Source organism: Salvelinus alpinus, chromosome 8 (assembly GCF_045679555.1).
Source record: "Salvelinus alpinus chromosome 8, SLU_Salpinus.1, whole genome shotgun sequence".
Lineage (NCBI taxonomy): Eukaryota > Metazoa > Chordata > Actinopteri > Salmoniformes > Salmonidae > Salvelinus > Salvelinus alpinus.
The window spans coordinates 59,923,813-59,941,601 of record NC_092093.1 but is presented as its reverse complement, the minus strand read 5'-3'; the positions used below and the strand labels follow the sequence as shown (position 1 = coordinate 59,941,601).

At 42.9% G+C, this 17,789-nt stretch overlaps 1 protein-coding gene across 8 annotated transcripts in view; it reads right to left on the bottom strand.

Annotated features, from left to right (window-relative positions):
* The window catches only part of LOC139583375 (aspartyl/asparaginyl beta-hydroxylase-like), a 54,793-nt gene extending 38,834 nt beyond the window's left edge, over nt 1-15,959 (bottom strand). For 4 of the 8 annotated variants that reach the window (XM_071414383.1, XM_071414385.1, XM_071414386.1 and 1 more), the window contains exon 1: nt 15,626-15,959. In XM_071414383.1, coding sequence (XP_071270484.1) covers nt 15,626-15,665 — 40 coding nt within the window. In that variant the 5' untranslated portion in view covers nt 15,666-15,959. The remainder of the gene's footprint in view (nt 1-15,625) is intronic. The other 4 variants (XM_071414384.1, XM_071414391.1, XM_071414387.1 and 1 more) reach the window with 2 other exon arrangements.
* Nucleotides 15,960-17,789: the final 1,830 nt, after the last annotated feature.

Sequence of the window (17,789 nt, the reverse complement as noted above, 5' to 3'; positions counted from 1 at the left end):
CCATGAATTCTGCTCTCTACCAAAAAATCCTGAAGGAGAATGGCCGGCCATCAGTTCGTGACCTCAAGCTGAAGCGCACTTGGGTTCTGCAGCAGAACAATGATCCAAAACACACCAGCAAGTCCACCTCTGAATGGCTTAAAAAAACAAAATGAAGGTTTGAGTAGCCTAGTCAAAGTCCGGACTTGAATCCGATTGAGTGGCGAGACCTTTAAAAGGCGGTTCATGCTTGAAAACCCTCCAATGTGGCTGAATTAAAACAATTCTGCAAAGAGTGGGCCAAAAATCCTCCACCGCGATTTGAAAGACTCATTGCCAGTTATCGCAAACGCTGGATTGCAGTTGTTGCTGCTGAGGGTGGCACAACCAGTTATTAGGTTTAGGGGGCAATTACTTTTTCACATAGGGCTATGAAGGTTCGGATAGCTTTTTCCCCAAAATAAATCAAATCATCACTTAACTGCATTTTGTGTTTACTTGTTTAACATTTAAATTTGTTTGATCTGAAACATTTAAGTGTGACATGTGCAATAAAATAAATCAGGAAGGGGGCAAAAACTTTTTCACAGCACTGTATAACATCACTAAAATCTAAAACTGCCAGTAATGTACATCGTACCAGCTCCTTCCTGGCCTCAAAAGAAAAACAAGCCTTATGCCGGTAATAAAAACCTATTCTCAGCTTTGTTGGGAATGGGCTCGTAAGTAAGCATTCCACGGTAAAGTCTACACCTGTTGTATTTGGTGCATGTGGCAAATACAAAATGAATTTGATTCCTTTGCAGTATTTCTTTAGTGCCTTGTTGCATACATGTTTTGTAATACTTTTATTCTGTATATATGTATTATTCTATTCACTCTGTCACTTAGGTCATTATTGTGGAGTTACTACAATGTTGTTGATCCATCCTCAGTTCTCCCACTGAACTCTGTAGCAGTTTTAAAATTACCAATGGGATCATGGTAACATCCCTGAGCAGTTTCATTCCTGTCCTGCAGCTCAGTTCAGATGGACGATTCATGTCAACCCCTATTATTTCAGAGTCAGTCCATGTAACATGTGATTTATTAAGCCAAATGTTATTTCTGAACTAATTTAGGCTATATTTTAGTTTATTTTTTATTTGTTTATGCTAATGTTTCTTCCACTATGACATTACAGAGTATTTTGTATAGATTGGTACTCCCACTTTGTAACACAATAAAATGTGAAGAACTCCAAAGGGTCTAAATACTTTTACGAGGCACTGTATCTCATAGGGCATAGATATTTGCTAACTGGATATATCGCAGTCATTTTGACTGGGCATATTTCAGTCATTGTGATTGACTTTCTTTCAGAATTCTCAGTCTTTTTCCCCAGATGCTAGGGGTTAGTGAGAGCTGATCTGACTAAGAGGAGGAGTGAGGGGGATGTTGCAGTCCAGGTAGAAAATAACCCTGCCTGGAACAAATGATGAATGACAGAGGAAGGCAGTAGGCCTAAAGGCCCCAGACACTGACTGGTTCCACAGGCTGAACTCAAGGTCGGCCATAGTAGGGCCAGGCAAGTCACGTTTTACTTTGACAGATACAAGTTGTTGTTGTGCCTCTGAAATACAAGATGTCCCTGTATAAAGTCAAGGGGTGTGAATCCTTCCCGAATTATTCAGAAAATGTCACCAGAGCCTTTAACTTTTTCCACATTTTGTTATGTTTCAGTATTATTCTAAAATATATTAAATTATTTTTTACCCACTCAATCTACACACAATACCCCATAATGACAAAGCAAAAACAGGTTAATACATTTTTGCAAATTGTATAAAAAAATAAACATATATATATATTGAAATACCTTATTTACACAAGTATTCAGACCCTTTGCTATGAGACACGAAATTGAGCTCAGGTGCATCCTGTTTCCATCGATCACCCTTGACGTTTCTACAACTTGGAGTCCACCTGTAGTAAATTAATTTGATTGGACATGATTTGGAAATGTGCACACACTTGTCTATATAATAGGTCCCACAGTTGACAGGGCATGTCAGAGCAAAAACCAAGCCATGAGGTCGAAGGAATTGTCCGTAGAGCTCCGAGAGAGGATTGTGTCGAGGCCAGATCTGTGGAAGGGTACCAAAACATTTCTGCAGCATTGAAGGTCCCCAAGAACAGTGGCCTCCATCATTCTTAAATGGAAGAAGTTTGGAACCACCAAGAGTCTTCCAAGAGCTGTCTGCTCGGCCAAACTGAGCAATCGGGGGAGAAGGGCCTTGCTCAGAGAGGTAACCAAGAACCTGATGGTCACTCTGACAGAGCTCCAGAGTTCATCTGTGGAGATGGGACAAACTTCCAGAAGGACAACCATCTCTGCAGCACTCCACCAATCAGGCCTTTATGGTAGAGTGGCTAGACGGAAGCCACTCCTTAGTACAAAGCACATGACAGCCCGCTTGGAGTTTGCCAAAAGGTACCTAAAGGACTCAGACCATGAGAAACAAGATTCTCTGGTCTGATGAAACCAAGACTGAACTCTTTGGCCTGAATGCCAAGCGTCACGTCTGGAGGAAACCTGGCAACATCCCTACGGTGAAGCATGGTGGTGGCAGCATTATGCTGTGGGGATGTTTTTCAGCGGCAGGGACTGAGACCAGTCAGGGTCGAGGAAAAGATGAATAACCTGCTCCAAAGCGCTCAGGACCTCAGACTAGTGCCACGGTTCACCTTCCAACACGACAACGACCCTAAGTACACAGCCAAGACAACGCAGGAGTGGCTTCAAATCAAATCAAATCAAATCAAATCAAATTTTATTAGTCACATACACATGGTTAGCAGATGTTAATGCGAGTGTAGCGAAATGCTTGTGCTTCTAGTTCCGACAATGCAGTAATAACCAACAGTAATCTAACCTAACAATTCCACACTACTACCTTACACACACACACAAGTGTAAGGGATAAAGAATATGTACATAAAGATATATGGATGAGTGGTGGTACAGAACGGCATGGCAGATGCAGTAGATGGTATAGAGTACGGTATATACATATGAGATGAGTACTGTAGAGTATGTAAACATAAAGTGGCATAGTTTAAAGTGGCTAGTGGTACATGTATTGCATAAAGATGGCAAGATGCAGTAGATGATATAGAGTACAGTATATATACATATGAGATGGGTAATGTAGGGTATGTAAACATTGTATTAAGTGGCATTGCTTAAAGTGGCTAGTGGTACATTTTTACATAATTTCCATCAATTCCCATTTTTAAAGTGGCTGGAGTTGAGTCAGTATGTTGGCAGCGGCCGCTAAATGTTAGTGGTGGCTGTTTAACAGTCTGATGGCCTTGAGATAGAAGCTGTTTTTCAGTCTCTCGGTCCCTGCTTTGATGCACCTGTACTGACCTCGCCTTCTGGATGATAGCGGGGTGAACAGGCAGTGGCTTGGGTGGTTGTTGTCCTTGATGATCTTTATGGCCTTCCTGTGACATCGGGTGGTGTAGGTGTCCTGGAGGGCAGGTAGTTTGCCCCTGGTGATGCGTTCTGCAGACCTCACTACCCTCTGGAGAGCCTTACGGTTGTGGGCGGAGCAGTTGCCGTACCAGGCGGTGATACAGCCCGACAGGATGCTCTCGATTGTGCATCTGTAGAAGTTTGTGAGTGCTTTTGGTGACAAGCCGAATTTCTTCAGCCTCCTGAGGTTGAAGAGGCGCTGCTGCGCCTTCTTCACAACGCTGTCTGTGTGGGTGGACCAGTTCAGTTTGTCCGTGATGTGTACACCGAGGAACTTAAAACTTTCCACCTTCTCCACTACTGACCCGTCGATGTGGATAGGGGGGTGCTCCCTCTGCTGTTTCCTGAAGTCCACAATCATCTCCTTTGTTTTGTTGACGTTGAGTATGAGGTCATTTTCCTGACACCACACTCCGAGGGCCCTCACCTCCTCCCTGTAGGCCGTCTCGTCGTTGTTGGTGATCAAGCCTACCACTGTAGTGTCATCCGCAAACTTGATGATTGAGTTGGAGGCGTGCATGGCCACGCAGTCGTGGGTGAACAGGGAGTACAGGAGAGGGCTCAGAACGCACCCTTGTGGGGCCCCAGTGTTGAGGATCAGCGGGGTGGAGATGTTGTTACCTACCCTCACCACCTGGGGGCGGCCCGTCAGGAAGTCCAGGACCCAGTTGCACAGGGCGGGGTCGAGACCCAGGGTCTCGAGCTTGATGACGAGTTTGGAGGGTACTATGGTGTTAAATGCTGAGCTGTAATCGATGAACAGCATTCTCACATGGGTATTCCTCTTGTCCAGATGGGTTAGGGCAGTGTGCAGTGTGGTTGCGATTGCGTCGTCTGTGGACCTATTGGGTCGGTAAGCAAATTGGAGTGGGTCTAGGGTGTCCGGTAGGGTGGAGGTGATATGGTCCTTGACTAGTCTCTCAAAGCACTTCATGATGACGGAAGTGAGTGCTACGGGGCGGTAGTCGTTTAGCTCAGTTACCTTAGCTTTCTTGGGAACAGGAACAATGGTGGCCCTCTTGAAGCATGTGGGAACAGCAGACTGGGATAAGGATTGATTGAATATGTCCGTAAACACACCAGCCAGCTGGTCTGCGCATGCTCTGAGGACGCGGCTGGGAATGCCGTCTGGGCCTGCAGCCTTGCGAGGGTTAACACGTTTAAATGTTTTACTCACCTCGGCTGCAGTGAAGGAGAGCCCGCAGGTTTTGGTAGGGGGCCGTGTCAGTGGCACTGTATTGTCCTCAAAGCGGGCAAAAAAGTTGTTTAGCCTGTCTGGGAGCAAGACATCCTGGTCCTCGACGGGGCTGGTTTTCTTTTTGTAATCCGTGATTGACTGTAGACCCTGCCACATACCTCTTGTGTCTGAGCTGTTGAATTTCGACTCGATTTTGTCTCTGTACTGAGACTTGGCCTGTTTGATTGCCTTGCGGAGAGAATAGCTACACTGTTTGTATTCGGTCATGCTTCCGGTCACCTTGCCCTGGTTAAAAGCAGTGGTTCGCGCTTTCAGTTTCACGCGAATGCTGCCGTCAATCCACGGTTTCTGGTTTGGGAATGTTTTTATCGTTGCTGTGGGTACGACATCGTCAATGCACTTCCTAATGAACTCGCTCACCGAATCAGCATATTCGTCAATATTGTTGTTGGACGCGATGCGGAACATATTCCAATCTGCGTGATCGAAGCAGTCTTGAAGCGTGGATTCAGATTGGTCGGACCAGCGTTGAACAGACCTGAGCGCGGGAGCTTGTTGTTTGAGTTTTTGTTTGTAGGCTGGAATCAACAAAATGGAGTCGTGGTCAGCTTTTCCGAAAGGGGGGCGGGGGAGGGCCTTATAAGCGTCGCGGAAATTAGTGTAACAATGGTCTAGTGTTTTTCCAGCCCTGGTAGCACAATCGATATGCTGATAGAATTTAGGGAGTTTTGTTTTTAGATTAGCCTTGTTAAAATCCCCAGCTACGATGAATGCAGCCTCAGGGTGTGTGGTTTCCAGTTTACAAAGAGTCAGATAAAGTTCGTTCAGGGCCATCGATGTGTCTGCTTGGGGGGGAATGTATACGGCTGTGATTATGATTGACGAGAATTCCCTTGGTAGATAATGCGGTCGACATTTGATTGTGAGGAGTTCTAGATCAGGTGAACAGAACGACTTGAGTTCTTGTGTGTTGTTATGATGATCACACCACTTCTCGTTAATCATAAGGCATACCCCCCCGCCCCTCTTCTTACCGGAAAGATGTTTGTTTCTGTCGGCGCGATGCATGGAGAAACCAGCTGGCTGCACCGACTCCGTTAGCGTCCCTTGAGTTAGCCATGTTTCCGTGAAGCAGAGCACGTTGCAATCCCTGATGTCTCTCTGGAATGCTACCCGTGCTCGGATTTCATCAACCTTATTGTCAAGAGACTGGACATTGGCGAGTAGTATGCTAGGGAGTGGAGCGCGATGTGCCCGTCTCCGAAGCCTGACCACGAGACCGCCACGTTTTCCCCTTTTTCGGCGACGCACAGGGTCGCCGGCTGGGATCAGATCCATTGTATTGTGTGGAAGGCAAGACACTGGATCCGTTTCGGGAAAGTCATATTCCTGGTAGGAACGATGATGAGTTGACGTTAATCGTATATTCAGTAGTTCCTCCCGACTGTATGTATTGAAACCTAAGATTACCCGGGGTACCGATGTAAGAAATAACACGTAAAAAAACAAAATACTGCATATTTTCCAAGGAACGCGAAGCGAGGCAGCCATCTCTTTCCGGCGCCTGCGCACACACTCAGGACAGGACAAGCTTCAGGACAAGCTTCAGGACAAGTCTCTGACTGTCCTTGAGTAGACCAGCCAGAGCCCAGACTTGAAACAGTTCTAACATCTCTGGAGAGACCTGAAAATAGCTGTGCAGTGACACTCCCCATCCAACCTGACAGAGCTTGAGAGGATCTGCAGAGAAGAATGAGAGAAACTCCAAATATAGGTGTACCAAGCTTGTAGCATCACACCCAAGAAGACTTGAGGCTGTAATCACTGCCAAAGGTGCTTCAACAAAGTACTGAGTAAAGGGTCTGAATACTTATGTAAAATGTGATTTTAGTCGTTTAATTTTGATACATTTGCAAAAAAAAATCTAAAAACCTGTTTATGCTTTGTCATTATGGAGTGTTGTGTGTAGATTGATGGGTGGGGGTGAAACAATATAATCAATTTTAGAATAAGGCTGTAATGTAACAAAATGTGGAAAAAGTGAAGGGGTCTGAATACTTTCCCGAATGCACAGTAGTGAATGTGTGTGGGAGTGTCAATGTAGTGTGAGTGAGTAGGGCAAGGATGGGCGTGGGAGCCACAAAAAATCTTAACACCATCGCAATCTTAACACCATCGCAGTTGCTCGCAAGTCTGCGTATCCACATGTGCATACCCCCCCAACACCACATTGCAAAACATTTTAGCAGACCCCTCGACAGCAGAGAAATCATTTTTTTGTTAATTCTGTGCAATTCCACAAAATTTTGCCATGTTGTGTAGAAGATTTTATAAACACATGTCCGGCAATTCTACTCATTTTGCCATAGGGTGGAGTGAAATGTGTGCCGTTTTAATATGATATCTGAGACTAACAAAATCAATGGGGGCCCCCCAGATGGTAATTTGACCGTGATCACTAAGTTTAGATAGATTGGTAACTTAGTGTAGCGGTCAGCTAAAATATTTTTGTTTACATGGGCTAATAGTGACTATCAGTGACTGACATAAGTGAAAAACTGATGAAGCACAACCAAATGTCAAAATTGCACCTTGTGTATTCCACTGAGTTGGAATACAAAAAAAATGTTTTTTTTTTTTTTAATTCAGTTGCTCATCCCTGGTCTAGTGAGTGTGCATGCGTATGGTCAGTCAGTGCAAGATTGGGTACCGTTATCTGCACAGACTAACTAATTGACCATTAATGGCTTGGAGGTAGAAGCGATCTCTGAGCCTGTTGGCCTGAGAGCTGATGCTCTGGTACAATTTGCTGGATGGTAGCAGAGGGAACAGTCTATGGCTTGAGTGGCTGGAGTCTTTGGCAATTTTTCTGACCTTCCTCTGACATTTCCAACCAACACCACAGTTCTCACTCAATACTGTGCTGATGCTGAGATTCTGTTCTATTAGATTCTTCAGGAGCTCTAGAACAAAATATTTATTTGGTCTAGACATGGTATTCCTGAAGATATTTATATTTTATTTTCAATCTCTTCTCCAGTTTAGTTCAATTATACCTTCCGGTAACCTGCCTTACCCAATGTAATACGGAACCGCTATTATTTTAAATTTTTAGACCTATAGCAAGAACCACCTAGCCATCAGAAGCTAACCAGCTAATTAGCTACAAGCTATTTAGTCACTGTTAGCCACTGCTAGCGGCCTTTATCTTCTGCACAGCCCTGTTAAAAAAAATATATATATATTTTTAGCCTGGATAATACTCGCCAGCCTACCAGTAACGGACTGTCTCTCCACTACAACGCCGGATTCCTGCCGTAATCCCTGGACCATTACTCCTGATCTTCACAGCTAGCTAAATCTATTTAGTCTCAAATAAATAATGAAACATGTTCAATTTGGTTTAAATAATGAAAGAAACAGTGGGAGAAGTAAAAGTGCAATATGTGCCATGTAAAAAAGCTAACACTTATATTCCTTGCTCAGAACTTGAACACATGAAAGCTGGTGGTTCCTTTTAACATAAGTCTTTAATATTCCCAGTTAAGAAGTTTTAGGTTGTAGTTATTATAGGCATTGTAGGACTATTTCTCTCTCTACCATTTGTATTTCATATTTGACTATTGGATGTTCTTATAAGCACTATAGTATTGCCAGCCTAATCTTGGGAGTTGATAGGCTTGAAGTCAAAAACAGCACTGTGCTTCAAGCATTGCTAAGAGCTGCTGGCAAACGCAGGAAAGTTTGAATGAATGCTTACGAGCCTGCTGCTGCCTACCACCTCTTAGTCAGGCTGCTCTTTCAAATATCAAATCATAGACGTAATTATAATATACACACAGAAATACGAGCGTTAGGTCATTAATATGGTAAAATCCAGAAACTAGCACGAGTTATCTGTGGTTCCTCATATGTAAGACAACAGTTGATGACAGTGTTGTTGTTAGAAAGATATATTATTGGATGTAATGTATTTTTATTGTGGCTGTATAAAGGCCCTTACCTGCCCGGGGCCTACGGGTGCAAATTAGCTTATGGCTAAACCGGCAAATTTACATGGATGTTGCATTATTGATGTTGATTAATGTGCATTGTCCCCTATAAATGAATAAAACAAACTGCCTGATATGGTAGTGCTGGATGGCACGGATCTCAGCCCCAGTGATGTACTTGGCTGTCCGCACCATCCTCTGGAACTCTTTTGGGGTCAACGGCAGTACATTTCAAATACCAAGCGGTGATGCAGCCAGTTAAGATTTTTTTGAGGATCCGAGGGCCCATGCCAAATCTTTTCAGCCTCCTGAGGGGCAAGAGGTGCTGCTGTGCCCTCTTCATGACAGTGTTGGTGTGTGTTTACCATGTTAAGTCCTTAGTGATGTGGACGCCAAGGAACATGAAGCTCTGGCCCGCTCGATAGGGGCGTGCTCTGCCCTCATTCTTCTATAGTCCAATATTAGTATCTAACGGATATGGGCAATTTTCTGGATATGATGAGAGTATTTTTTGTAATTATTTGTGACCTAAAATAAATATAAATAATTGTGTGCCACGCATCTTTCAATTAGTCATGTGCGAGGTTCTACATGGTCTAAATAAGTCAACTGGCTAGTTTGCCTGTCTAAAGAGAAGAGGCGGGCTGTACGTTGTTCAAATAAAATGTTATTGGTCACATACGTGTTTAGCAGATGTTATTGCGGCTGTAGCGAAATGCTTCTAGTTCCGACAGTGCAGCAATAATGAACAATTTCACAACAAATACCTAATACACACAAATCTAAGTAAAGGAATGGAATTAAGAATATACAAATATAAGGACGAGAACCTGCTGCTCTGATTGGATAGAGTGAAGCTGCATTTCTCTGTCCAATAGCTTCATCATTTCGCGCTCCTCCGAATCTGCAGTGAGAACGTGCAGGGAGGTATTTTGCTAATCTATTTAGGCATATTAAAAACACATTTTCCAATCACGAGTATTAGCTGATCTGATTATCAACTGTCAATTTACAGATACGATTACTAGTAGGGATGCACGATATATCGGTGAATATCGTATAATCAGCCGATATTAGCTAAAAATGCAAACATCGGTATCAGCCGATGTCTAGTTTAACGCCCGATGTGCAAAACCGATGTCAAAGCTGACATGCATACCTATATAACGAAGGTACATGATGCACGCTATACGTGCAACACAGCAATCCTAAACTAGCCCACTATGTCTGCTGTGTGGATGGAGCAGTCAAGTCAAAATTTCAGCGAGACAACTCAAAGGCGAAATCCATTAAAGCCAAGATAATGGACTTCATTGCCCTTGACAATCAACCGTTCTCTGTCGTGGGTGATGTGGCTTTCGCCGACTGGTCGAGCCCCGGTTAACACAACCAAGTGCGCTATTTTACCGATGTTGCACAACAATAGCGTCACTGCCATTAGCTTCACGACATACATACTTTGGAACACTGTTTGAGCCTCTGCGTGTCAAAAGATAGTGGCACTGTCAAAGCTGTACAAAAAAGTCTGCAAACACCGGCCACGAACGATGTGCTTACAATACAGCATTGGTAATAACGCATTATTTGTTCGACCGCAACTTCTGGGGTAGCTAGCTTTAGCTTGGTACCTAGCTAACACCAATATGACCAGTAAAAACTGCAGTCATTTTCATTATTTTTAGGAATCCTTGAGAGTAAGTATAAGCTAGGTAGCCACTTGTTGTTCACATATTGAAATTATTTTCATGAACTGAAGTTCAAATAGCTAGCCAGCTACTTAACCCTGTTGCCCAAAGCTAACGTTATAAGCAGCCAGCTAGCGTCATCTGGCTAGCAAGCTCGACTGGACCGGGTTGTGAAGCTAGCCACAATAAGGATTAGGCACAATACTGGAATTTGGGGTTGCAAATTAATACAAATATTGAAATGATTCAAAAAATGTATTTTGAAGGCTACCCGAAAGTCCACTATTGTGGCTAATCCTTATTGTGGCTAGCTTCACATGGACGGGTCTGACCACCATTAATAAAATAAGAACCGTCTTATAAATTAGGGTTATTTTAGACGAAACCTAGCTATATAGTTAGCTAGCTAACTATAGCTACTGAAACAGATTATGTTGTGTTATTTGACACGTCAAATAGTGTTATTTCACATGTATCTTTTTTGACATGCAAAGACCCAAACGGCGTTCCATAGAAATCCTGGTTAAGAATGAAGACACATGCACATTTGTGGCCTGCTGGAGGTCATTTTGCAGGGCTCTGGCAGTGCTCCTCCTTGCACAAAGGCGGAGGTAGCGGTCCTGCTGCTGGGTTGTTGCCCTCCTACGGCCTCCTCCACGTCTCCTGATGTACTGGCCTGTCTCCTGGTAGCGCCTCCATGCTCTGGACACTACGCTGACAGACACAGCAAACCTTCTTGCCACAGCTCGCATTGATGTGCCATCCTGGATGAGCTGCACTACCTGAGCCACTTGTGTGGGTTGTAGACTCCGTCTCATGCTACCACTAGAGTGAAAGCACCGCCAGCATTCAAAAGTGACCAAAACATCAGCCAGGAAGCATAGGAACTGAGAAGTGGTCTGTGGTCACCACCTGCAGAACCACTCCTTTATTGGGGGTGTCTTGCTAATTGCCTATAATTTCCACCTTTTGTCTATTCCATTTGCACACCAGCATGTGAAATGTATTGTCAATCAGTGTTGCTTCCTAAGTGGACAGTTTGATTTCACAGAAGTGTGATTGACTTGGAGTTACATTGTGTTGTTTAAGTGTTCCCTTTATTTTTTTGAGCAGTGTATATATATATATATATATATATATATATATAAAAACAGTGGAGGCTGCTGATGAGGGGCGGACGGCTCATAATAATGGCTGGAACGGCGTGAATGGAACGGAAACCATGTATTTCATAACACTTCACTTATTCGGCTCCAGCCATTACCACGAGCCCGTCCTCCCCAATTAAGATGCTTCATCTTCATCAGTATAAAGGCAAGGTAGTTTGTGCTGTTAAATAGCTACAACCCTACCTATTTAGGTTGCTGGCGAAGGTTGCTCTGTCGACTACCTTTTGTAATAGCCCTACGTTACTGCAGACAGTGCTCTGTTAACCAGAATAACAGTCACTCATCCTAGTCAATTCGATATTTTAAAACTGGGTGGTTCGAGCCCTGAATGCTGATTGGCTGAAAGCCATGGTATATCAGACCATATACCACGAGTATGACAAAACATTTATTTTCACATTGGTAACCAGTTTATAATAGCAATAAGGCACCTCGGGAGTTTGTGGTATATGGCCAATATACCCAGGCACTCCGCGTTGGGCTGTATCCAGGCATTCCGCGTTGCATCAAGGGTACGAACATCCCTTAGCCCTGGTATATTGGCCATATACCACACCTCCTCGGACCTTATTGCTTAATGGCACCACACTGTCGGTTACCATTCAACACTTCTGAATGAAGCAGTTAAGCAGAACCATTAGCCTACCATTTATAAATCCCCTTGACCCTATCTAGGATTTCTTTAGCCAGTATGGCTTCTTCACAGATGGGCTCCTCCATCACGGGTTCCTCCATCAGGGCAGATGAAGTGGGATCCATGATGAGAACTCCTTGATTTCCCCCAGTTTCTAACAAATCCCCCCTGCCTGAATGAAGCGTAGAGTGACCACTTGGACAGCTGGAACTCGATACTGGCCAAACTAGCCCAGGGGACTATTTTTTAGAGCCGTCAAACAAATATGGGGAGGACATGCCGTGTGTGTGTGACACTAATCTGCCATAGCCAGATAGGACACAAGAGGGACTGTGCAGAACAAGGTACGCACAAAGACATTGCAGCAGAGTTGGCACTTGTCCAAACACAGACAACATGACAGTTGCCTGTCAGTTGGTCTTTAGAGAGGATCTGGTGCAGAGGTTGAAATTCTCTTGAATTTGAGCACATTGCTCTACAGCATTTAGAAATAGTTGTACAGTAAAAAAATGTGTGTAAAGTTGCAGCTCATGACTAGGCTGACACACCCATTCTGGTGCTATACGGGCACTACCATCTTCTCACTAGATGGGTGGAGTAGTGTTTAAATCGGCTTACAAACTTCCAACCATTTAACCTAGTCTAAATATGTTGATACCATACCTTAACGGAAGACACTGTGCAATACATGGCACTCTCGACTGCTTCCAACAATGGGGCACGCAATATGCTAGTTGCCATGATACAGAAGCCATCAATGCAATTTGAAACGTCACACTCATCATTACACACGCAGTGTACACAACATATTGAGTTGCACCACGTTTTGCCCTCAGAACAGCCTCAATTTGTCAGTGCATGGACTCTACAAGGTGTCGAAAGCATCCCAACGGGATTTGGTCTTTTTATTAGGATCCCTATTAGCTGTTTGCGAAAACAGCAGCTACTCTTCCTGAGGTCCACACAAAACATGAAATAATACAGAACATTAATATACAAAACAGCTCAAGGACAGAACTACATCAATTAAAAAAAGGCCCACGTAGTCTATATATTAATACACACAAACTATCTAGGTCAAATAGGGGAGAGGTGTTCTGCCATGTGGCGTTGCTTTATCTGTTAAAAAAAACAACAAGTTTGCTGTTTATTTGAGCAATATGATAAGGAACAGAGTTTGTTCTGGATTTGGGGACTGTGAAAAGAACCCTGGTGGCATGTCTGGTTGGGTAAGTGTGTGTCAGAGCTGTGTGTAAGTTGACTATGTAAATAATTTGGGATTCAACACATTAATGGTTCTAATAAAAAGATGTGATGCAGTCAGTCTCTCCTCAACTCTTAGCCAAGAGAGACTGGCATGAATAGTATTTATATTAGCCCTCTGATTACAATGAAGAGCAAGATGTGCCGCACTGTTCTGGGCCAGCTGCAGCTTAACTAAGTCTTTGCTTGCACATGGCTGGACAATTATCAAGATAATACAAAAGTAGACCCTGCAGGACTTGATTTTTGGAGTGTGGTGTCAAAAAAGCAGAACAGCTCTTTATTACAGTCAGACCTCTCCCCAGCTTTACAACCACTGAATCTATACGTTTTGACCATGACAGTTTACAATCTAAGGTAACGCCAAGAAATTTTGTCCCCTCAACTTGTTCAACAGCCACACCATTCATTACCAGATTCAACTGAGGTCTAGAACTTAGGTAATGAGATTTGCACCAAATACAATGCTCTTAGTTTTAGAGATGTTCAGGACCAGTTTTATTACTGGCCACCCATTCCAAAACAGACTGTAACTCTTTGTTAAGGGTTTCAGTGACATCATTAGCTGTAGTTGTAGAGGCATATATGGGATTCTGTCCCATGTTGACTCCAATGATGCCCACAGTTGTCAAGTTGGCTAGATGTCCTTTGGGTGGTGGACCATTCTTGATAGACGCGAGAAACTGTTGAGCGTGGAAAAACCCAGCAGCATTGCAGCTCTTGACACACACGCCTGGCACCTACTACCATACCCCATTCAAAGGCACTTCAATCTTTTGTCTTGCCCATTGAAGTAGATTTAACAAGTGACATCAATAAGGGATCATAGCTTTCACCTGGATTCACCTGGTTAGTCTGTCATGGAAAGAGTTCCTGACGTTTTGTACACAGTGTATTTCAGCCATCATGACTGAAGACTATAACGACTTCCTCTAAGGCCATTGGCTAATCTTCATGTGTTTATAAAAATATAAAGGTTATCGGCTAATCATAATTTGTGTTAACTTAATAATCATCATCCTCTTTTTCAATAGGCGAGTGCATCAGAGTAGTAGGTCCATAAATGGCAGCCAAAGATCTCGGCAACAATCTGTCTAACAAAGGATGTTACAGGGCATGGACCATGAAGATTAACAACTGTCATGCATACACACGCACACCTGCAATATTTTTCTGTGGTTGATGTTGCCTTGGCAGTTGTGACACCCTAGTGTAGATTCAGTGTCTCTTTCCCAATACCAGCACAAACAACCCATTGAGTTCACAGCACTGCAAACAGGGCCAAGCATTAGTAGGCTATGCCTTCCAATCAGATATTACAATCACAGTGCATGTTGACTTTTTATAATAGCACCACATGCACTGCAGTGCAACAGACAACTTCCCATGTCTTTGCACTTCTGATTGAAATCCACTTATAGTGGGAAATACTTGCTAAAAACTTTGCCAGTTTGTGCAATGAAAAATCCATGCATTGACAGTTCCTTGTTATAAGTAGCTATTATCCACCAGTCACAACACAGGACACTTTTCACTAGTTTAGACTCAGTCCTCAATTAAGACACTCTTATTCTAAGATAATTTAAGAGTAGGCTAATAGTGTGAAAACTGTTATGCAACCCTTTAATGACACAAAATCCATGAAACAGTTATCTGGTAAAAAAATAAATAATAATAATTCTATGCGTGCACAGGGATGGTCTGGATGAATGACATGGTGTGCACTGGGAATATGGAATAATTTGATGACCATTCCCCACAGGCCAACATAGCATCATTCACATTCATCATCATTTGAGAAGAGAGAAACACGAAGCCTAAACCAACAACAGAAGACAAATAGCTCAACGTATAAACTCCCTTCTAAATGTACTGAAGACATTAACTAACCCGCTGACACAGTGGACAACAGTGAACGTTAGCAGCGGGGCTACATTGTATCATTGTAACAGTACCTAGTTGCTACATTGTATCATTGTAACAGTACATGTTGCTACATTGTACCATTTTAAAATAGATTCTGCCCAATTGGCTCGAGGAAAGAACATTATCAAATACATTATTCTTTGCCCGGTGGTCGTGCAGTTGCATAACTGGCAAATACATATTTAACTAGCTAGACTTGCACAATCATTTAGCGCACGAGCTATGCTGTTAGCTAGTTAGCATTGGGAAGGGTACTGACCTTTTTTGGCTTGGTTTCTGAAATTCTTCCTCGGAGCCATTGTAAGTGCACGGATGCTGACTGTTCAAATAATTGGCCTGTAAACTCCCTTCTTGTTCCCTAAATTAATTTCTGATACCACCTTGATAGAGATAGCTTCCTATTACCTACTATTCCAACAAAATAATCATGTCCTCATGGATACTGACTGACAAGCTAAAGTCCATGGTAACCAGTTTACTATTGAGTGATCTTAAATTCCGCCAGTCCACGACAGGGAATGAAAGATGGGCGGAGTTTTCGGCAGATCATTTTTTTGTTGTAATTCAACCGCTTGGACCACTACTTGTTGGGAGTGCCCAGAGATTTCCGCCCTGCAGTTTTGATAACAGCGAAAACGTGGCAAAGTGTCCCCTGTCTATCGCGACATCTTCACATAACATAAACATCAAAGGGGTTTAGGTGGCTGCTGAGTGGACCTGGAAGGGACAGAGAGGGCTATATAATATCCAACCTGAGACAGGCGGGGATTTCTCTGCCTGGGTCCCTGATGGGGATGTCTGCAGTATCTTCTGGGGGGTTAAATCCAGTTATGTATTTAAACTCTGGATTGTAAAATGCTATGTATTGGCCAGTGAGAGGCTATGAAGCCACCGATCGGCCATATTGCCACTCCCCAGAAGGAGCAGTCCTTCATGGGAATAAATGGAATTCTACAGTATTTCAATTAAATGTATTTTTGTATTGTTTGTTGTAGTGGGGACAGTAAAAGTAGAACTTTCAAAAATAGTTATGTTTATCTCACATAATATAATTTAAACGTATGCATTAAGGTGTAGGCTTGGGCGGTATCCAGATGTTCATATTGTCATACCGGGATTTACGGTATTCCCAGCAAAGCACACAAGGGGCGCTAAAAATGCAAGAAAAGCCCACTGGGCCTCTATTACCAGAATGCCAACAAAATTATCACTAACTAAAAGCGAAATCACAGATGCTGTTAGCTAAAGGCTAACGAGCGAGAACGAACATGAACTAATTGCTAAGACAAGCACATCCAGCTCATAAAGTTATACAAGCATAGCTAGTAGCTACCAAATGTCATTTTCGGCGAGTGTTGACATTTATAAGCGACAGTGAACGAGAGAAATTGTGCAAATGAACAAAGTTGTGATGCATGCTTTTCTGAAGAAAGAGCAGCATGTGTACACGGACCAGATGGGAAAAGAACGGAGACAAAAAATCTAAACGCTAGTAGGAAGCACAATAAAAACAAAAGACAGCTGTACAGATACCTCATCCAGAGCTCTTTGACTTCTGGAAGAAAGCAATTATGAGATATCTGATGGCAAACATTTATTAGTGAATTGCATACAAGTGTAACTTCATCAACTCGTGCGCCACACAACAGACTCACTGATAGAACGCTATGGCCTCACCAGCATGCGTTCTCTTATTGTGCTATTTACAAACAAACACGTGACTGGCTCAACTGTTCTGGGGAACTACGGTAAACGTAATAATTTAAAATAATTTGACAGATGAAATGAACGCAATCTTCTAAGGTTTTGCACAAGTTGATTGCAGGTAATAACTAAACATGTCTCAAAATATTCACATTTATTGAAAAACTTCAAAATTAATAGTTTTGATGGTATTTATAGTATAGAAAAACTTTCCTGTGGCTTTTTCCAAATACCCCTGGTATACAGTATACCGCCCAAGCCTATTAAGTTATCTGTAATAGAATAAACATGGCAAAAACAAATGTAGATGTTAAAAAATGCATTTCTATAGCTTCCAAAATATTTTCTACATTGATGGGGGAGTGCCAAGATGGAGCCACGTTGGCTTCAAAACAGCTCCCCGTTTGTCATCTAGTGTATATATAAATAATTGGTGGTCAGATCTAACCATGCAGGGTTACCCAATTGGCTGCCGTGGCCCCAATTTCAAATATTATATCTGTTTGCTTGACAGCTTCTTGCTGTCAATTTGCAGTCTACAAATTATTTGTAATTATGTTCAGGTCCCCTGAACATCCCTTCAAGAAATAAATCGTCCCACGGCTGATTCTAGTTGATCCCCCCTGATGGGCTCCCTGGAAACAATCTGGAGATATAGATCAAGAGAGCTTCAGGGATGACTATACAATTGCAAGAAATGTCTTATATATACACATACT